The following is a 23,759-nucleotide window of genomic DNA, read 5'->3' on the forward strand; positions in this document are numbered from 1 at the left end:
TTCCCCCAATATATCTCAAATTTAATTTGAAAGTTGCCTTTTTATTCTTGTATCCCAAATGCATAACCTTACATTTATCTGTATTAAACCTCATTTGCCATTTACCTGCCCATGTTTCCAGTCTCTCCAAGTCCTTCTGAAGAGAAATTACATCCTGCTCTGATTCTATTACCTTACACAATTTAGTATCATCAGCAAAGATGGAGACTTTGCTCTCGATCCCAACCTCAAGGTCATTAATAAACAAGTTAAAAAGCAGGGGTCCCAGTACCGATCCCTGAGGTACTCCACTCACGACTTTAGCCCAACCTGAAAAAGTTCAATTTATGACAACCCTCTGTTGTCTGTCCTTTAACCAGTTTTCAATCCAGGTGCATATATTATTAGAGTCCAACTTTCTTTATTTTGTACACCAACCTCTTGTGTGAAACCGTATCAAAAGCCTTTGCAAAATCTAAGTAGACCACATCAACTGCATTACCCTGGTCTAAATTCCTACTTACCTCCTCAAAGAAACAAATAAGGTTAGTTTGGCAAGATCTATCCTTCATAAATCCATGCTGACTATTACTGATAATTTTGTTTTCCATTAGGTATTCCTGAATATTATCCCGTATTAAACCTTCAAGTAGTTTCCCTACTATTGAAGTCAGGCTTACAGGTCTGAAATTTCCCGGTTGTGATCTAGCTCCCTTTTTAAATATAGGCACCACATCTGCTTTACGCCAATCTTGTGGTACTGAGCCTGTGGAAATGGTGTCCTTGAATATTAAATATAATGGTTTTGCTATTACTGAGCTTAACTCCTTGAGAACTCTTGGATGTATGCCATCGGGGCCAGGTGCCTTATTTACTTTAATTTTTTCAAGTCACTTATGAACTTCTTCCTCAGTTAACCAATTGTTCATTAATATGGAGGTTGTGGCTTCCTCCTGCGGCACTACTATTGAACTTGATTCTTCCCTGGTAAACACAGAGGCGAAGAATTTGTTTAATACCTCAGCTTTTTCCTTATCTCCAATAATCTTCCTGCCCATCTCTCACTGAAAGGGTCCTATATTTTCTTTTCTCATTTTTTTGTTATTAAGGTACAGGCATACCCCGGTTTAAGGACACTCACTTTAAGTACACTCGCGAGTAAGTACATATCGCTCAATAGGCAAACGGCAGCTCACGCATGCGCCTGTCAGCACGTCCGGAACAGCAATACCGGCTCCCTACCTGTACCGAAGCTGTGCGCAAGCGGGGAGACTATAGAGCCTGTTACAAATGCGTTATTTACATCAGTTATGCATGTATATGATGATTGCAGTACAGTACATGCATCGATAAGTGGGGGAAAAGGTAGTGCTTCACTTTAAGTACATTTTCGCTTTACATACATGCTCCGGTCCCATTGCGTACGTTAATGCAGGGTATGCCTGTACTTAAAGAACTTTTTAGGGTTGACCTTACTTTCTATTGCAATCCTTTTTTCATTATCCATTTTTGCTAATTTGATTGCCCTTTTGCAATTTTTGTTACATTCCTTAAAATTCTGATACGATGTCTCTGTCCCTTCTGACTTAAAGAATCTAAACGCCTTCCTCTTCTTGTCCATTTCCTCCCCTACCTGTTTATTTAGCCACATTGGTTTTGACTTATTTCTTTTATACTTATTACCCAAGGGTATAGACTGATAAGTGTGCTTTTCTAACAATGTTTTAAACACTTCTACATTTTTACCTGCAAAATCATCATCCCATTGTATTACTACTAGATTAGACCTCAGTTTATTAAAATCTGCCTTTCTAAAGTTTAAAGTCTTTGTTGAACCCAAGTAATCTGTTTTTTGATAATTTATTTCAAATGAGACCATGTTATGATCACTGTTACCGAAATATTCCAGGACTTGAATATTTGTTATTACTTCTACATTGTTTGATATGACCAAATCCAGAACTGCCCCTCTCCTGGTTGGTTCCTCAATAATTTGGGTCATATAATTGTCTTTAAGCACCTCCAAAAACCTGTTCCCTTTTGTTGTAACGCTAATCTCATTGCCCCAGTCTATGCCAGGATAATTAAAATCCCCCATTATGCAAACATGACCCAGTTTTGATGCCTTCTCCATTTGCAAAAGTATTTTAGCTTCCTCAATCTCACAGATATTTGGTGGTTTATAGCATATATTCCCGCAAACATTTTCTTTATACTTTTACCTCCACTGCTAATTTCTATCCACAAAGTCTCTACATTTTCATCATTCCCTTCATAGACATCATCCCTTATTATAGGTTTTAGATCCGGTTTAACATATAAACATACTCCACCTCCCCTTCTATTTGTTCGATCCTTCCGAAAAAGAGAATAACCCTCTAAATTAACTGTCCAGTCATGAGTTTCATCCCACCATGTTTCAGTAATGCCTATGATATCATACTGCTCCCTTGCAGCTATTAATTCAAGCTCCCCCATTTTATCTGTCAGGCTTCTTGCATTAGCAAGCATGCATTTCAGGTTTTTTTCAGCCTGTACTATTATCTTATCTGCTCCTTCCTTTCTGCTCCCACTTGGTTTAGTCTTTAGAAGTTTTCTAGTATTATCTGTATTTACTATGGGTGTCTCACTGCTTGTCAAACTTGCACTTGCCCCCATTCTACCTACATACCACCTTGAATCCTCATCTATTCCATTTAGTTAATTATCTGTTTCATTCCCCTCCCCCCTCCCCCCTAGTTTAAAATCTCCTCCAACCTTTTTAGCATTCTCCCCCCTAGCACAGAAGATCCCTCTTCATTGAGGTGCAATCCGTCCCTAGAATATAAATGGCACCTCTCAGAAAAGGAGTCCCAGTGCTCTAAAAACCCTAACCCTTCCTTCCTGCACCACTTTCATAGCCATGCATTAACCTCCCTGATCTCTGACTGTCTCCCTGCGGTAGCGCATGGCACTGGTAGTATTTCAGAAAATACTACCTTGGAGATCCTTGCCTTAAGCTTTTGGCCTAGATCCCTTTAATCATTTTTTAGGACCCTCCATCTTTCTCTAACTTTGTCATTGGTGTCAACGTGTACCAAGACCGCCGGGTCAATCCCAGCCCCCCCAACAATCTGTCTACCCGATCCGCAATGTGCTGAACCCGAGCACCCGGGAGACAACAAACTGTTTGGTTCATGTGGTCCTGGCAACAGATTGCCCTATCTACCTTCCTAATAATGGAGTCCCCTACCACCACAATCTTTCTTTGCATCTGAGCATCCTGAGTTACAAACTGTGCTGGAGGAACTATTCCCCTAGCTGGTAGAGGAATTAGTCTCCCCCAGCCTTGCTATTTCTGCCCCCACATTCCCAATATCTTCACTCAACATGGCAAATCTATTGGGATGTGTCAGCTCAGAAATGACCTGCCTCTCCCTATTGCCCCTGCTTCCCCTTCTAACTGTCACCCAGCTACCTACCTGCTCCTCACTAACAGAAACCAAGCTACCTACCTGCTCCTCACTAACAGCGCCACCATCTGCATCACTAGTCGAAGCAAGGGCCTGCTCAGTGAGCTCTAATTCCCTTTCAAGATTGCCAATGTCCCTCAATATTGCAAGTTGCCTCTTCAGATCAGCAATCTCTGATTCTAAAGAGACCCCCCGCTCACACCTCTCACAGCGGCATGCTCCTTGGAACCGCTGCTCCAAGTGCACATACATGTGGCAAGATGTGCATTGAGTGGCATTTTCAATCCTGCTCTTTCTTGCAACTATGAAGTTTAGAAGTACTAACAGTAAACTGTACTTCAATAAACTATACCTTGATGAGGTATATAGATGAGTAGTGGGTAATACCGTTAATAATGTATTCACTCAAATTTCCTTTTTAATAGAAATGAATGCATCCTTAACTTGCGGTAGCCCACTGCTCATCATATTGAACAGAGACCCTGGTGTTAATAGAAGTAAGACTTTCGGCACAATCTGTTTTTGAAGGAAAGCGGTCACATTTACGAATAGTGTCAAGGCCTGGGAATATAAGGAGACTTCGGGTAGGGAACATTGTATGGAAGAGGGGAGCTGAATAGAAGCAGTCACTGGCGGCTGCCATTTTCACACACACACGTTGGCATTGTCTGGTACATACACTGTGTGGAAGAGCTGGTACTACAGAACATTTGTAGGGGCTACAATAACAAATGGATCGTCTTCTATGGGGGAACGATCATTTTGCTAAGCATATCTTGTCACTGTAAATGTTGGATGAGGTACATATAAAGTTGTTTGGCCATTGGTCTTCATACTGTATAACTTTTGGAGGAAAAAACCCTTTCTGATTTGAACTATTCTGTTGATGTGTGATTGATTCTCCGTCTTTCCATTATTTAAAACTTCTGTATCAAATGTAATGTGGCTGTTTTCAGGACGGGAGCGCACCTGAAAAGACATCTGCACAATCAGAACAGGTGCACAATGTGAGACTCCATGGCACTGTAATGTTGTGCATGATTACATAGCAAAGTTTGTATTGCCTTATCTTTTCTGTCTTGGCTAATTAACAGGGATAAACAGTCTGTTGGATTGAGTTTGGGAATAATCGGGAACTGCACTTCTGAAAAAGAGGCGCTCTGATTCCCCTTGCCACAATTTTTTCTGGAGGCAGTTCTATGTGGTTTTGTTTGGATTGGGGGCGGGAGGTGACCACTACGTTCAATTTACACACTTGCAGATTAGCTTTTTAAATAATTTCTTTTCGAAAGATTCTGTTTTTTTTAAAGCAGTGGTATGATACAGGTTTTTGTAAAAACGTGCTGCAAAGTACATTTTTGTAGATTTTTTTTTTTTTATCCAGGAAGTACCACTACTTTTTTCTTGCCATTGACACGGTGTATGAGTTTATATGTGTCATATACAGTAATCAGGAATGGAAAAATCCTGGGGGCTTGGGTTACTACCCGCTCTCTCCTCCCCCCCCCCCCAAGCACCCCCCCTGGTGCTTGTGCTGTGCCCAGCAATGACTGACCTGTCAATCGATACTGCGACAGGAAAGACAGATCTTGGTGGAAAGACAAAGCAGGAGGCAGGCGTGTGAGGGCTGGTGTCAGAGCAAGTCTGAGTCCTCCTCTCAATGCACATTGGGGACAGGGGTTCTGTGTGTGTGGTGTGTGTGTATTAAATGGAAATATAACTGTATGCTCATTTGCATGTTTTTCACAGGTCTTCAACCCCGCCTTTCACCATTATCACCCAGCATACAGTGCTCCCACTGCATCAAGGGTTTCTGGGAAATGACATGCAAATGAGCACACAGTGCCACCTTTTGCTTTTGCTATATGCTTTACGGTGGAGTTGTTTTTGTCACTTTTGTTACCCCCCATAACTTAACTAATGTGTGGTGTGTGTATATGTATATAGATATATATTGTATGTATATATACTGTATATATGCTGGTGTATATAGATTTATATCTCATAGCTATAGTACCTATTTCTTGTTCATTGTGGCGGATGAAAACTGTTCAGGTTGGCAGTATTCTCCCCAATACATATGCATCAGGTACATTTACATATAGTAGTTCTGTTTAAAATAAGAATAGCCTTAATTTGCATGTGAAAATGGCTGTTTTGCATATGTATTGGTTGTCCTGGAATCGTGACCTGCCAGTGACACCCAGAGATGGGATGTTCGTCCTGGTTCTCTCCTCCTCCTCATGCACCATCCTTGGGGAAGAAAAGACAGCTGATATTTTGGTCTTCAGTACTAGTGTGATACTAGAGCAAATCAACAGCTGGGGCTAAAATATGAAAACCTTTAATATATATGCTCTTTCCCCCACCCAATACCATTGCCAACTGATTCGTAATATCTGCTCTTCAGTACGTGTGCATTTTATCTGATAAAAGCTGAATTGTTTTTTTTTTTTTACTCTGCAAACCGTACAACAAACGATAAAATAACAATTAAACGTCACGTAACCAACAAGGAAGAATACATTTTCTCACCATGGCTATGTGATGTGACTGTTTCCCTATGCTCTCCTCAGGGGGTAGCTTCATACATTTGCATTGATCTGCATGCTTTCTTGTTTGCCTCGTTGCCCAAAGGCGCCGTATAGACATGCTTATGTTTAACATGCATGCTTGAGTCTTGCTCTGATCATGGCTAGATCCTTGTGGACATGGCAAGGGTTCAACCACATGATGGGTGTTTTGGAGGGCATGGTGGGGAATTTGGTGTTGACGACGGTTTCTATTCTTGCTAGGAAAACGGCTAATAATGACACACGTGCGAGTGGTCACTTGCATGTCATTACCCAGAATCCATGGCTGCACTGCAAGCATTGTATGCTGAGAGATAATAGGGAAAGCCAGGGTTGTGGAAGTGTCTGAGACATGTGACTGTGCTCACAAGTGGTATTTTTACTTGCTGTACGGTGCAGTGTCTCATCACTTTTCTTTTTTTTACTCACCATAACTTTGTGTCTGGTAAGGAATAAAAATAGTTATTTAAATATTTGAGGCAGACGGGGAGGGACGTTGACCTTTAGCTTTTAACAGGGGCCCTGTCTTGTATTCCACCACAGTTGGGGTTACGCATAGTGCATGGTGATGTTTTGCCGCCTATAATGCCCTGGTGGCTGCGGTTTGCTTTTTAATCCGGCATGTGGCACATACTTGCCCCCAAATACTAACCGCAGCAAATGTAATTGGATCGTGCTGAATATTCCTTTCATGATAAATATTCTAATTAACAAGATTAAACAGTGGTATCCGAATGATATTTCTGTCGACTTTGTTGCGCCGAATAATCTGATTAAAGCATGTGTCTCTCTTGTCATCCCTTGCAGATGGTCACGAGAACAAAGAAAATATTTGTAGGTGGATTATCAGCGAACACTGTAGTGGAAGATGTAAAGCAATACTTTGAACAATTTGGCAAGGTAAGTCCCCCCCAACTGGTATGCCATGCCTTCAAATGCAATGTTTTTCTTTGGTTTACATTTAAGTGACTACAGAGGAAAAGTCTTTGCAACCCAATTTTTTGTTTCTGCATTTGTGTATTTATTCCCCTTTACCCTTGGTGCGAGAAAACATCATACTTCATGAATTGGTTTCTTGACACCTCCTGGTCCCGTAAACTGATCAGTAACACACAGCACATAGTAGAGCAACTAAACAGCTTGGCAGGGATGCAATGCTAAATTTGTATCTTATAAACTAGAACAAAGCTTGAACTGACTGCAGCAATCCCACTTTAAGCCATTCAATTAAGGTGTTTTTGGTATCATGTGGAATGACTATCGGTGCCAAACTATCTTACTTCATGGTTTAATGGACCAAAGTGTTTTGGAATAGTTTCACCCCACTGTTGGCTGGTTAGAGCACGTCTGCTACTGGTGGAGTCTGGAAACATTTTGCCTTGGGTACTCAACGGAAGTGGAAATCAGATTTTGAGCGCTCATAGGACTTTGAAGGAGTGCGTAGAGGAGGCATGTTGTTCAGAGAACATTTAGCACACATGTTGTACATTTATCCATTTTAACCTACAATAAAAAAAAGGTCAAGTGGTCGCTACCTCAATTCGTGTAAAGCAGATGAACCATGTTATTACATATACGCATGTAGCTAGCTTTGCTCCATATAAGGCAAGGTTTAATACTTACTTTCTGCATGCTGAATTATAATTGAATGAACCTAGCTCTGGAGTTTGGGCATTGTTCACACCTAAATAGTAGTGTGTGTTCCAACTTGACATCTCTGTGTGTTGGCTTTGTAAGGAGAATGGTTAGCCAGCAATTTCTGCATTGGGTATCGTAATACTTTAGGTTATGCCATTGTTGTATTTTGGCTGTGCACTGCATAATGAATGAAGTGTTGCACTTTTAGTGAATGAAAAAAATATATACCATTGAATTGTGAATATAAAACAAATGGCCCCCATGTGTTTATAAAGGCAATCTAGAAATCTAATTGATCTGAAATGTTCATTAACCCTTTCAAGCGTTTTCTGCATGACTGGCACACAAACATGCACACAAACATGCACACAAACTTGCACACAAAAACATACATAGGGGTCGTCTATATACCAAGATCATATTTCATTTTTTTTTGTGCGTCAATTTTAGTAATGAAAAGACTTACAAACCTTATTAAAATGTCTTAATCTGTTGTGCGAAATGAATTTTGTTGCATTAGTAAATATAAATAATTATAAGATTTATAATAACCATATTGTGAAAAATAATACATTTTGTTAACCTGTTTTGTGAAACATCTGTGCCGCGTCCAGTAAAAATGTGGTTGATGCATGGCAACTTAGTTATGCGCAAACAACATAAACAGACTTTTTATGGTTTATGACAAGTTGAACTGGGCAAACAGTTTGCTTTTGACGCACTCTCCTTTTTTTGGGCTTGGCCTTCAACATTCTCTTTTAGTGCATGACATCTGTATGCCAAGTGCAATCCATTTCTGTGTGCCGAAAAAGAAAGAAAAAGCACGTTTTTGACACTGAAGGCGCAGATGGAAAAATGTCACACAAGCCATTTGGGATGCTTCGTATATAGGCTCACGGTGTCAGTGCAAACTCTTCTGCCAGAGAAGGTCTGCGTGCAAGTAGTGCATGTTCATGTTGATAATACCGGTAACTCGGTATTTAGCTGCTTTGTTATTCCTTCATGTCATTTGCCCTGATTTAGCTCAATGGAAGCTGATGCAATCTGATGTCTACTGGGAGTTCTGTCTACCAGAATATAACCTTCTCATGAAATCCTAACGAGTAAGAGACCATTTGCACCAGGCATTGTTAGTAACTTCACCTTTGAAGAGCGATATCTGAGCTGAATACTGTTCTATTTTCTGGTGTCATGTAGACATGAGCTGGGCTATTGGCCACTGTCATGACTTTTAATGACACTGCAAATCTGTTTATATGATCATACACACACACACATTCCCAGCTAGCTCAAACTCCCACACCCCCACCACATCATGAGTTTATATTTATGTTAAAATGAGTGCTACGGAGCGTGGCAAATGTATACAACAAAAGACAGGGGTGCCCAATGCTACATCCAATTGACAAAACATTTTAAAGTAATAAGTATAAAGTTTCAATATTTCAATAATAATAATATTTACTTGGTTATTTAGATAAACCCTTATTACTTTATATGTTTTGTCAATTGGATGTAGCATTGGGCACCCCTGTCTTTTTGTTACAGTATATGATAATACATTATGATACCATTGCACAGCCAGAACACACAGGGGGGGCAGATTCATTAAGCCGCAGTCCAGCGTTCATTGCTATTCAAGTCCAGTGTGGGGTTGAAACCCTGCATCGGAGCTTGATAATTCCCGTTTTTTTTTTCCTTCTGACCCTTTTTTTAGGTCCTGTTTAACTTCCCCTTCCTTTATTGTGCTTGGACATGTAAGATCATATGGAATAGCTACTCTTCAGTCTCTAGCAATTTCTCATTGTCTCACTGAGCAGGGCAAAGTGTAAAGAAAACACCTGTTTGGCACATTTCCTCATTCAGAACCCCAATTAATACAATTTGTAATGACTGTCCCAGTGAATGAAAGAAGACAAATACAGTTATTAGCACAGTTAGGTTTATTTAGGGCAGCCAATAATACGTTTTAAAGTTGTTCACAAAAGGTTGTTTTCTGTCCAGCTACGTGGAATTGCATCTTTATTCCTTTTCCTCTCTCCCCCTCGTGCATCCTATAGTATGTGCTGATTACAATATACGTGCCATTCATAGAGCTTCTGCAACTCCCTCTGTGTCTTACCTCTGCTTTTCTCCCTCATATGCTCTATCTTCTTCCTCTCCGTTACAAGTACTTCTCCCACCTTCCAATTCTTCTGCTCTTCCTCTTACTTTCTTACTTGATCAAGCTGCCTTGTACCTGCCAGCTGTCAGCAGAGCACAGCGCCCTCTGTATGTCTTGGGTGAAAGTGCCAAATGCTTTGTAGGACGCATGTATCCGGCTCCATACCACAGCAGTATGAAATGCATGGTCACATGTGATACATTAATCGACAAATGAAGAGATGTCAGGTTTGCTTTCATCCTTGGCCAAAAAGTCATTTTATGGACCAAATAAAGCCACCTTTGTGCCACAGGGAGCTTCCCAAGCCCAGAGGTATTAAATGATGAGGACCAAAGCAACAGTCATTGAAGTCGGTCATTGAAGTCAACCATTGAGTGATTGCTGCTTCCATGAACTTCATTTCTTCCACACGGATTACAGCACAGTGTGCATTTCCAGGGTAAAACTGAATAAACACCATTTATCTGTGGTGGGGATTTTTGTCACCGAGGAACATCAAGAAGGACAGCGGAAAAAAAAGTCTTAATAAAAAACATGAGGGGAAATAAACAGTACTGATGGAAACAGGAAAAAAAGGGAATGATATACAGGGCAAAGAGAGAAGCACATATGGTTTCAGTAACTTTGGTATGGAGCTGCAGGCAAAGTGGATGGGACTTTAAAGCATGATTTCCCCCCGCCCCCCAAAATAACATTTTCATTTAGTTTAGACTGCAGTAGCTAAAGTGCAATGGTAGGGCAAAAGTTCATTGGCATTTGATATTGGTCTGCTGCTGCCCGGCGACACGTGCAAGCCAACGTGTTCGCAATTATGGCTTCTCATTCTTAAATAGAACTGGCATGTTTGTTTATTGGATTTCATGGGCTTTCCTGTAATCGGTTAAAGTCCGTGCGTTGGAGAAAACGTGGACATTACTAATAGTAACGATGATAAAAATGTCTTGGACGTGTTTAGCGCTTTCCAATACCAAACAATTTTATATTGAAACTTGACCATTATCAGGCCTGCCCGACCACATTTATGGGGCCTGGACTGAAGGAGCGTTATCCTGGTATCGCTCCCTATCGCGGATTTTGGGGAAGGAAAGTATATGGAGATTACCAAATGACAGGTGCGAAGTAGATATGTATGAAGTTGCTGAAGGTCACACGGAATCGGTCTTAACTGACTGAAGATGTGGGGGGAAAAGTGGTGTATTAAAGATGAACACAGTCACCACTCCCCCTCACTTTCTCTACTCATTGGGCTTCACAAACCTTCAGCACTTCATGATCACAGCTCTGTTTGTGCGTTCATCACAATATGCAGAACGGTGGTTTACAACTGCAGTGCATTTTGACCTTCTTTCTGAACACCCCAGAGCTAGCTAGCACTGGGATTCTTTGAATAAGATGTCTTGCTATAGTGTGTTTCCACTTTATTCTGGTGCCTGAATCCCTTTAACACCAACTCTTCTAATTAAAGCTTTGTTCTGAAGGCGCTGTAGACATTGACATTTAGCAGTGTGGTTACGTTTTTCTTTTCTTTCTTTTTATCTTGATAAGATATAAAAACGTTTTAGTGGAATGAAATCTCCCAGGTTCAGGCAGGATGTTTACATCACATAAAGCTTTTTATGAACTGATTCATGCAGTTTACCCAACAGATATTGTTTAAACTCTAACTTCTACAACCTGTGTTTTGGTGCTTATTACAATTCATGTATTTTGGAGCATATTTAATTTTTTTAATAATCAAATATGTCGCACAGCTGTTACATGAATAGATCCTTTTACTAAAGGTGTACTCTGCAGTAGTGAGTATAGCAAGTCACCCCAGCCGGCTAGAGCACTCAGGCCAAAAATGCATTGTACTGACTTGAGCAAACCTATGGTAAATTGAGTAATCCGTAGACTCCATTCAGAAATGCAAGCGACTGAGCTTTCCACTCTAGACCTTATCCCTGGTATTATATGTAGTTTAAACATATGCCAACTACTGCATGCTATTTTTCAGACTTGGGCATGAGGCAATTTGACAGGTTTTCATCAGGTTAAAGAAAGTCAAGGCTGACGCACCAAAAAGTATCTGGTTATTTTCATTGTGTGTTAGCCTTTTTTTAGTTGAAAGGCATGTACATATAATTTTTTTTTAAGGCAGGTTATATAAAGTGTAGTTAATCATATATAAATATGTTATATGTAATTTATTGCAGTGTTTCCTTTAGTAAGTAGATAGAAAGGAAGTCTGTCTTCATACTCCCGTGGTGATTCCTGCACATTACAATTTGTAAGGTTTTGTGCACTTGGCAAACTCTAATTGGCAAATGCGGTCTTCTGGTTTGGAGAACCATTTAACATGGATATCGGCGTGAATGAAACCTCATATTAAGCTTATAAACTGGGAAAGAAAAACGACTTGTTCCAGTAGCAGTTTCCTTGGATAACGTCTAGATCCAAGGAAAAAAACTAAAATAAAAGATTTTGCCCTCTGTCAAGATTAGCGAAATAGGAAAACTTTCCAAAACACGGCTCAGGAAGAGTTTGTTTGACTTGGCTGGCAAGGTCAAGCTGGTAGTAGGAGACAATTACACATAATTGAGTTGATTTAAAATGAAGACCTAAACATTATTGTATAATGCCACTCATCTGCACATTACTGAGAATGGGAGAGTGGCTGATTTAGTTGCAGTCGTGAAAAACTTTGATAGATGGTGGCATCTCGAAATGGGCACAGCTGTCCCATTGTTTCCGTTTTGCCAGATTTTGCCGAGCTTTACAGCCGAAATCCGGATTGTATGCTGCGAGAATCTGAAACTTCGCAAAACACAGAACTTCAAATCCCGTGATAGGGATTTTGTTGGAGAGACAGGGAGAAACCAAATTAGTAGCGTACCCATTGACTTCTGTACATCCCAAAACACTTATCTGTAGGAGAGATACCTTGGAAATAAGCCATTGTTTACATATTAAAATCGAATTTAAATAGGCAGATATGATTATTTCTCCATTATCGGGTGTGTACGATACGTGGGGAGATACCCGTTAACACACATTGCTTTGTGACGTATACAAGTCATTGGGTCCTTTATGAACTTTTTCTCTCTCTCACTACGTCCCTCTCTTCCAAGGTCTGGATCAATGTTGCAAACGTTGGCAAAACAAATGTTTGCACGACTTAAGTTGAACAAAGGGTTCATTTTGGATGGTTAGCACTGTACGGTGATACCTTCATATCTCTAGTGGCATAAATAGTTTGTATTTTACTAATGTCGTCGCAAGGTAAAACCTTCATTGACCCTGTTGACGTTTTGGTGGTTTTAAAAAAACTAATTTGTATTGGATTTCGATGGACACAATTTTGGAACTGAAGTTGGTGTTATTTATTAAGATATACTGTAATAGAAAATGCAAAGGAGGGTTTGATTCTTTATATCCACATTTGTGTTCTCATAAGCTACAACACCCTTACATAACCAAAACAACCTTTTACAGTTGAACCTCGAGGAGGGCATTTTGTTCCCACTGTTGACCTCTCTGGAAGATATAAGCCATAACACGCATTTATAGTTAAAAAAAAATTGCAGGTTTCTCAGCGTAGAAAAAGGTTTATCTATCAAGGCAATTCAATGTGCCATCAGAGGGAGCACGTGGGCATTTCAGTAGGCTACCATAAGTTCTCAAGTCAAACACTCCCTGCTAATTATGGCCCCTCCTGCAAGATATCAACAGCAAATAAACTCAAAGTATGAGGCTGGTTATTGCTTTGGAACAACAATTGAATAGTTCAGAGTAATTGAATTTGGAATAATTTGTTTGGAAGAATGTTGCATACTATTGTGAAACGGTCAGTGGTACACTGTTATTGAGAAACTTTTTTTTTTATATATCAAGATGAGCGTTTGCAGACTGCATTTTGTTGAGTAAAGAGGAATCCCCTGGGAAGGTGATGTGACATCCAGGGCTAATCAGGCTTGGTGACTGTTTCTTTCATTTAGGGTTCCGTCATTTACCACCTTGCCTTTGAAGCTAAATCCATAGCTCTATAATCTGCTCCCAGTTTCCTCCAGCAGCATACACTTCCAGTGCGTTTCCAGTATGGGGTTCTCTGGGCTTAAGCCTTTTCTAAGTAGTACAGGTTTTATGTAGTTTAACTCTGAAAAATAAAGTAGTCCCCACTTTTCAGACTTGCAATCATACTTCACATGGTGAACTATGTAATTAGTTTGGAAGACTTATGCTTAGTCATTGGTTTGTCCTAATCGGCTTTGGCTTTTCCCAACAACAAAGTGAGCTTATTTTGCTAAGCTGAAACAACTCTGCTCCCTTTGTTCCTGCCTTTTATTGTCTCATTCCTTTCATTCTGTTTTCCTGCCAAAGTTTTGTTTCAATAGGCCTACAAGTCATTTCCAATCCAGTGGGCTGCTACAATCAGGCCTTTATAACTCTGCTGCCCTGGTTCCCATGTGCCTTCTGGGTTTGTGCCAAACTTTGTTGTTTGACATGACATTTTAACTCCTTCAAGCACAAACGCATTGAATTGATCCTTGGACCTTTTCCATGCTGGAATTAAAAAGCACTTCAGATGCCCTATACCACTGACTGTTTCAAAATGGTGTCATTCCTAACCATTTTGAAAATATTTTCTCTTGTATGTGTTGGTTTAAAGGAGAGTGGGCCGTTTAAAAACATTTTTTTTTAAGCATAAGTTTGAAGCCGGGGGTCTCGGGAGCTGAACCACATTAATTTCAGCTCTGGGGGCCCCCTGCTTCCAGAGATACTTGCCTCTTAAGCGAGAGCCGGTATCTCTTGCAAGTTTAAAGCCTGCACGTCACATGGGCCAATGGGAAGCCGCACCAGATGACATCACTGTTTCCTATTGGCCCACAGGTGCGGGAGCTTTGAAACTCGTTCATTACGTGAATCCTGCTGGCCAAGCGGCTTCTAGCACCGGTAAGTATCTCCGGAAGCAGGGAGTCCCCAGAGATGAAATGAATGGGGTTCAGCTCTGGAGATGCTCTGCTTCAATCCTATGCAAAAAAATAAAAAGGGGGGAAAAACAGCCAGCTTGGATTGCCTCTTTAACATTTACTTAATGATTGTGATGACCTATTTCATGGCCAAATCCTTCATTGTCTTACCTTATTTTAGATCCTAACCATCACTGTATGCATGGGAAGGTGTCAGAGGCTGGATTGCTTTCACTTTATGGCAGATAATACAGTAATAATACTTTATTTCATATACCGCTTTTCTCCCAATGATAAAGCGCTTCACAATTACAGTATAGTGCGTGGTACAAAGCACATAGGATTGTTGCAGAGAGCCACTTCCCACATGAGCTAACAATCTATGTTTCTGCTACCTGTGGTACAAGGAGATAAAGAGACTTAAAGAGCTGCCACCAGGAACTGAACCATGTTCCCCTGATTCAAACTCTGTGCCATTATATGTGGAACTAGGTCGGTCGTGTCCAAATAATGGATGCTAATAGTGACGCAAGATGCTGCCTGTTGTAATATTGTTACGTATTACTACTGTGAAGCGCCATGTACATTAATGACGCTATATAAATAGACATACAATATTAATTATTTAATTGGGTATAAGCCTTAATGGAGCACTCGCTCTTGAGTGTGTGTGTGTGTGTGTGTGTGTGTGTGTGTGTGTGTGTGTGTGTGTGTGTGTGTGTGTGTGTGTGTGTGTGTGGAGATGCCCCTCGTTATGGATATAATAGATAAATATAGATGTATTTAATTTGTTTGTACATTTGAACTGTTTGAAAGTCTGATCAAACTTTTATTTACGCGATATAAAAAAGGTAACAATTGGGGTTCGAGAAAATAAAAGGGATTATATAAAAATAAACATCAAACTAGGATACAAAGAAAAAACTGAACAGTGCATGTCTCAGCAAGACTGTGTGCGTCTCTTTAAGATGTTTTCCATTTCTCTTGGAATGATTTTCATGAAACATCACATACTGTTGATGTACAAGGGAAATTATGCAGTCATGTAAAACAATTTGTATGAAACTAGAAAGCAACCAGGTAAATAATTTAATATACCCAAACTTAATTATTTTGTCTCTTTTTTTTTTTTTTTATAGAATACTTGTTTGTCAGAAATGATGTTCTGTGCTGAATTCAAGCGGATCAGCTAGTTTTATTTTGGCACCGTAATTACTTTACATTTGAGTGTTGATCAACCGTTTAAAAGAGCTTCAGTAAAGATTGTAGTAACAGGAGGGAGAGGGGGTAGGTGGTATGATACCTTTTATTGGACCGACGAGTAGTGGAGATGTTACAAGCTTTCGAACCTGTCAGGGTCCTTCACCAGGTATTTAAAACCAGAGACAGAACATAAAACACAGACAGAGCTCAGTGCACATCCAGTGAAACTTATACAAGGTACAGTGCCTAAATAGTGTTAGGGATCCCTGAGATGTGGTCTGCCGTGTAGTGGCTCAGGGGCTTACAACAATTTGGCCAAAATGTTAAACTAAAAGACCATTTTATTTAATAGATATCTATACATATATATTTAGGTACTGTACCGTGTATAAGTTTCACTGGATGTGCACTGAGCTCTGTCTGTGTTTTATGTTCTGTCTCTGGGTTTAAATATATATTGCCATGCTCAGTAGCACTCCTCTGTGACACTTATATTCTTATATATATGTTGTGGTTATTTTGGGGGTTCAATATGAGCTTGTAGGTGTCCTGTATGTCCTTCACCAGGTATACTGTTACTACATGGACGGAAGGACCAACGCGCCTCAAATAATTGTTTACCATGGAAATCTTAAGTGTTGTACAATATTTAAAAATACACACTTGCCCTGTTTCTTTACACAATGCTCCCATTAGGTAACTTTGGTGTTAGGTGGGGACTGTCCCTTTACTGCAGATTTGGAGATCAGATCTGCGTTTGTCATTGGGAAACTGGGGAAAAGGTAACTAAAGAGAGGGGTGGGGGATATCTACATAAGTATCTCTTTGTCCCTTTGTGTTTGGAAGGAAGGAGTTAAACCAGCAGATTGACTATTAAACACTCCAAAGGTTCCTCTGTCTCCAGGGGGTTCCTGGATACAGCCTCAGAAGAGGGAGTCAGCTCAATGGAGTCGTTAGCATGAGAAAAGAGGCCTTTTCTCCATGTGAGTTCATTTCATCAGCATTTAGAAGTGTGTGTGTGTGTGTGTGTGTGTGTGTGTGTGTGTGTGTGTGTGTGTGTGTGTGTGTGTGTGTGTGTGTGTGTGTGTGTGTGTGTGTGTGTGTGTGTATTGTTTCATCTGCTCAGACATGGAAATGTAGATTACATCTCTGCCACCAAAAGGATAGTGTGTGAGCTGAGAATGGGACTGGGAAGGCTGAAGGTTACACGGAGCTGGACTAAGTTTCAGTGGTTTGTTCACCTTTTCGCAGTGCGTTGCAGTCCATTGATAATCAATGCTTTTTTGGGTGTGTTTTTTGTTCAACTATTCTTACAATAAAAATATTCCAGTAATTTATTCTTGGAATCTAATTCTGTTGTTAAACTCTGGAAAAGTCCACAAATCACAAACGGTGGTCCCTGGAGTCCATACCTCTCATTGGTTTGGAGTTGGTCTCCATTACTTGTAGCATCAGTGGTTTTATGGACTTCAATACTTTCACCGATTGTTGTCAGTACTTTTAAATTTCTTGGATCTCAAACTCCCAAATATGCTGATTTAGGTCACGGGATGAACCCTGGGAGTGCTGTAGAATAAAAAAACAAGAAATGAATCCATGTTAATAAGTATCACACATGAAGAGGTGTTTTCTGCCTGCAGCGGGGTAATGACCCCCCCGCCACACCTCAACCTTTGTTAAATTCTTTGTTCCGAAAAAACCCTGCAGCATTTTGGTTTATTTTGTAATCATTTGGAACTCCTAAGCACGTGAAGCGGTGAAACGTGGACATTACCAAAGTGTTTTTTCTGTTCTTGCAATTGGACCTCTAAGGCCGCGCTTATAGTCCTGGCTACGGAGGCACGATGGCGCGTCAAATCAACTGTATTGAATCCGTCGTGTGCACTTCTAGTAGGCGTGACAGCGGGACGGAGCAACGACTTGGTCGCGATTGCTGGAAGTCAATGAAATGTAGATTTTTCTGCGACCACTGCGTGACGTCAGCGTGCACGTGAGCGGTTCAGCCAATGAGGGCGAACTGCTCACAGCCCCACCGGTCGCCGTCTCTTGCCTCCTACACTTTAGACAAAAACCGCTGCGGTGGCGGATGACGTCACAACGTCGCCGTAGCCAGACTATAAGCGCGGCCTTATAAAGATTGCGACTGCTGAAATTTGTTTGACCACTGCTGTGGAAAATGATTGAAACTCACTTCAAGTAAGTGGTTCTTGGTTTGGCATACCTTCTTTTAAGACTTGCACTACTGTGAGTGTCCCTGCAAGACGGGCATCTGCATTGTTTTGGAAGTCCCTTTGATGGCTAAGGTTAAATAATTGGCAAGAACAAGCAGGTCGTAGAGGGGTCGGTTACCTGTTAGATGTGTGTGCACCGTTCTTCCTGTGTGCAATGCATGTCATTTAGAAAATCTAGATCCTTCTTTAAAGGCGCAATCGACCCTAACTAACCTCCATATTAGTTTATAGGATTGGGACCAGGGGACCCTCCATAGCTGAACTGCACGATTTTCAGTTCCGTCGACTACCTGGCTCTTGAGATACTTACTGGTGAAGTTACCTGTAATACTTCTTGGTTTACCAAGTGGTTTTAAATAGACATCCAGGATGAAGCCGTTACCATTGATATTGCAGCTTCCGATTGGCCTCAGATTTGGCAGCCATTTTATTTCTCCTGAGGGAGATTTGAACCGGGTTATTTCACTGGTTAATATCTTGTGTACATGGAGGTCGCTAGAGCCGAAAATAGTGGCGTTGTTGGTTCAGGAAGCCTCCCGGGGTTAACAAAAACAGATGAAGCGAAACTGCTCTTTTTAACCCCTTCAATACCGGAGGGTCCAGTCATCTGCATGGCAGCCTAACCTCTGGCACTGACTGATCATGTGACTGCTGTTCTGGGCTCCGGTGGCAGGAAGTAAAGTGTTGGGGGGTGGGGGGAGTGGTTTGAAGGAGGGAGAGTTTAGTCTGCGATCAGCTCTTGGCGTGAGCACCGATCGCATATAACCCCATGAAAGTTAAAAAATAAAATAAAGGCCATGACCTATAGTGTACGGCATAAGGGCACTTTTTATGATGTATGCAGGTACATCAGTAGGGCTGATGGGGTTATTCATACAGTGCATTTCACTCCAGTTTTGTTTCCCTTGTCAATCTCCGCCTGTTGCCAGAGTTTTGCATTCTTAGATCCGTGGCTTTCGTTTGGATGGAAGAGCTGGTCACTTATTTTATTTACGTTTTAATCTGATGTCTGCAAAGCTCTTATGGGAGGTTTTAATATTCAGCGGGATCTGGAATACCATGTACTTTGTGACTACTGTTAACCTCGCCGCCGCCGCTTTCTAAAAGCAATCAGAAGACAACTGAATGGTGTTTAAAGGCTTTTAATGGATTGTTTTGTTACTCTGCTTTCCTAATCATACTGACCTTACAATATTTAAATAGAAAGTCGACCAGTTTGACTAAAACAAACGTGCTTAGAAATGTAGTGTATCTGCACATATGACACATGTGTACACCTATCTACCTAGTTCTATATATGTTTAAACCTTTGAATATAGCATTCAATTAATATCTTTCCTCATGCGATGCCCTAACATACTGTAACCATGTATTTTTATAAATCTGTGCCCAGGACATACTTGAAAACGAGAGGTAACTCTCAATGTATTACTTCCTGGTAAAACTTTTGATAAATAAATAAAATACTGTAGAGTAGCAAAATAAGTGGCATTTTTACATTTATTGATCCTTACATATGCTGTTTTACAGCAGGTTTTCTCAAATGTAGAAAAGTTTGATTGATCAGGAAAACAAAAACCCTCCTAAATGATGTAAATCTATACATACTGTGGACACGTGTGTCTAAGTATATCCAAATATAGGAGTGTGTATGTGTACTTGTATCCATGTAATAATTTACTCAATGTAAAATAATATTTGAATAACTGACTGTATAGCACATCATTATGAAAACTGTATTAACTTCTATATTGTTTTAATGCATATAATGTATTGCAACTCCAATACAAAAGGTGTGTGTCCACTAGCCTTTCCAGACGTTCAAAAAAGTACATCATCAGTGCCTTCAGTGGGATGCGAGTCATAGCAGCGTTATCGATGCATTGTCTTCTCCATTCACTTGAATGGAAGTTCGTGCATCACAAACTGCTAGTTATCCAGCTTCTCTGTGATGACCAGGGGCCTAGAACCCCAGTGTGTGTTTGGTTTATCCAGTTGCATGGAAATACACATTTTTTATTTAACAGGCATTCTGGACATTTGTAAAGTAAACTAGTGATCTAAATATTTTTTTTTTTTTGAACTGGTGACCCCCCTGTGAAATGCGTTACAATGGGGGAGGGAGGTGACTTGCAAGTCTGTGATGTCTTTGCTCATTTGGAGTGAGTGTCGTTCCACCTTACCAGTCTCACTCACCCCTGCAGACAGGCCTCAGTGACTTTAATAAAAATAGGTTCGTTCCAATTAGAATCATTTCATTTAACATTATAGTCGAAAGTTTCACATTCATGTCAGCCATGAGCATGCTCGTGTTTCTTTTCTCTCATCTTTCTGGCGTGCGCTCACACACACAAGGACAAGGTCAGAGTGGCTCAGTCTAATTTGGCTAATCTGTCTAGAGCAAGGATTACAGATATTGTAGAAGGTATCCAGGGTCCACTCAGTTGGATGAAATGCTCTTAGCTTCATCAGTGCCAGTTGTGTGTACAAATGTTAGCAGTACAATAATGGAAAGGGCCATTCATTATTCGAATTAATGTTATCAATTTGCAAAAGGCAGAATACAGGCAAAAAAACCCACTGGATTTAAAAAAAAAATATATAGAAGAGATGGTTTTGTGTAATAGACCAATTTTAAGTGGCTTCCAAGTACAGCATTGATCAGTAATAATGATTTTACAGTTGACCCTATTATTGTTCATCATTAACGGTCAGCACTCCTATCCAACCTTGCAACTAAGCAGGAAATCTATGTACCAGGAAGAAAGCAGAGGCACCAAATACAAGATGCACACACGCACCCCACTAAACAATAGAAATGCACACGCACACCACTAACCAATACAAATGCACACGCACCCCACTAACCAATACAAGATGCACACGCACCCCACTAACCAGTACAAGATGCACACACGCACCCCACTAACCAATACAAGATGCACACACGCACCCCACTAAACAATACAAATGCACACGCACCCCACTAACCAATACAAGATGCACACGCACCCCACTAACCAATACAAGATGCACACGCACTCCACTAACCAATACAAGATGCACACGCACCCCACTAACCAATACAAGATGCACACGCACCCCACTAACCAATACAAGATGCACACGCACCCCACTAACCAATACAAGATGCACACGCACCACCCTGACCAATACAAGATGCACACACACCCCACTAACCAATACAAGATGCACACGCACCCCACTAAACATTAAAAGATGCACACGCACCCCACTAACCAATACAAGATGCACACGCACCAACCTGACCAATACAAGATGCACATACCCCACTAACCAATACAAGATGCACACGCACCCCACTAACCAATACAAGATGCACACGCACCACCCTGACCAATACAAGATGCACACACGCACCCCACTAACCAATACAAGATGCACACACGCACCACCCTGACCAATACAAGATGCACACACGCACCACCCTGACCAATACAAGATGCACACACACCACCCTGACCAATACAAGATGCACACACGCACCCCACTAACAAATACAAGATGCACACACCCCACTAAACAATACAAGATGCACACACGCACCCCACTAACCAATACAAGATGCACACGCACCCCACTAACCAATACAAGATGCACACGCACCCCACTAACTAATACAAGATGCACACACGCACCACCCTGACCAATACAAGATGCACACACGCACCCCACTAAACAATACAAGATGTACACCCACTCCACTAACCAATACAAGATGCACACACGCACCCCACTAACCAATACAAGATGCACACACGCACCCCACTAACCAATACAAGATGCACACACGCACCCCACTAACCAATACAAGATGCCCCCCGCACCCCACTAACCAATACAAGATGCACACGCACCCCACTAACCAATACAAGATGCACACGCACCCCACTAACCAATACAAGATGCACACGCACCCCACTAACGAATACAAGATGCACACGCACCCCACTAAACTATACAAGATGCTCATACGCACCCCACTAAACAATACAAGATGCACACGCACTCCAGTAAACAATACAAGATGCACACGCACTCCAGTAAACAATACAAGATGCATACACACCCCACTAAACAATACAAGATGCATACACACCCCACTAACCAATACAAGATGCACACACGCACCCCACTAAACAATACAAGATGCACACACGCACCCCACTAAACAATACAAGATGCACACACGCACCCCACTAAACAATACAAGCTGTACACCCACTCCACTAACCAATACAAGATGCACACACGCACCCCACTAACCAATACAAGATGCACACACGCACCCCACTAACCAATACAAGATGCACACACGCACCCCACTAACCAATACAAGATGCACACACGCACCCCACTAACCAATACAAGATGCCCCCCGCACCCCACTAACCAATACAAGATGCACACGCACCCCACTAACCAATACAAGATGCACACGCACCCAACTAACCAATACAAGATGCACACGCACCCAACTAACCAATACAAGATGCACACGGACCCCACTAACCAATACAAGATGCACACGCACCCCACTAAACTATACAAGATGCTCATACGCACCCCACTAAACAATACAAGATGCACACGCACTCCAGTAAACAATACAAGATGCACACGCACTCCAGTAAACAATACAAGATGCATACACACCCCACTAAACAATACAAGATGCATACACACCCCACTAACCAATACAAGATGCACACACGCACCCCACTAAATAATACAAGATGCACACACGCACCCCACTAAACAATACAAGATGCACACACGCACCCCACTAAACAATACAAGATGCACACACGCACCCCACTAGCCAATACAAGATGCACACGCACCCCACTAAACAATCCAAGAGGGTATTTTTATTTTAGAAAATCTTTTTTTTAAGCGGTTATCTGAACGAACAATGTGAATATGAATTCTAAGATGATGCAAAAGAAATACTACACGTATTAAACAATAGCTGACTTGTGGGCCAAAAAACTTGCATATTAGAATGAAACATTTATAGATCATGAAATATTTAAAATATCCGTCCATGTGTATCTTTCCTTTTGCGGCCGAAAATGAATTACAATACAAATATAATACACAGGTGAAACCCCCTGAAAACAAACTAAATATTCAATATCATAAAAAGCATATCCCATGCCAAGAATTATGAAAAGGGGGGTTAGGGGGGTTACATGCAGTAATGGTCCTAGAGATTGTCCGAAGATTTTTAGCTTGTTTTTCCACGAAATAATATCTATAGACTTTGTGTAAAGGAAGTTGATACGAGCTGGCATGTCACCTGTACGTTCTGATTCCTTGTAGTAAAGTATTCCCTTCCTTTAATGGAAGTGACACCGATTGGATGATGCAGAAGACTTTTAAAGTAGTGATCGGGGTACCTAATATAACGACATTCTCATAGTGCTACTCCATACTTTTTACTACCTTCTCGCGTCAGCCTCCCATCCTGCAGTGGACCACTCTCCCCACCATATCTGCTGCGTAGGCTCATGTTACACATGCTT

The 23,759-nt window shown here is 41.0% G+C and overlaps 1 protein-coding gene across 9 annotated transcripts in view; it reads left to right on the top strand.

Annotated features, from left to right (window-relative positions):
- Positions 1–23,759, top strand: part of MSI2 (musashi RNA binding protein 2) — a 575,344-nt gene that overhangs the window by 142,114 nt on the left and 409,471 nt on the right. For all 9 annotated transcript variants that reach the window (XM_075590055.1, XM_075590053.1, XM_075590052.1 and 6 more), the window contains one exon: positions 6,812–6,904. In XM_075590055.1, coding sequence (XP_075446170.1) covers positions 6,812–6,904 — 93 coding nt within the window. The remainder of the gene's footprint in view (positions 1–6,811; positions 6,905–23,759) is intronic.

This window comes from Ascaphus truei, chromosome 3, assembly GCF_040206685.1.
Source record: "Ascaphus truei isolate aAscTru1 chromosome 3, aAscTru1.hap1, whole genome shotgun sequence".
Lineage (NCBI taxonomy): Eukaryota > Metazoa > Chordata > Amphibia > Anura > Ascaphidae > Ascaphus > Ascaphus truei.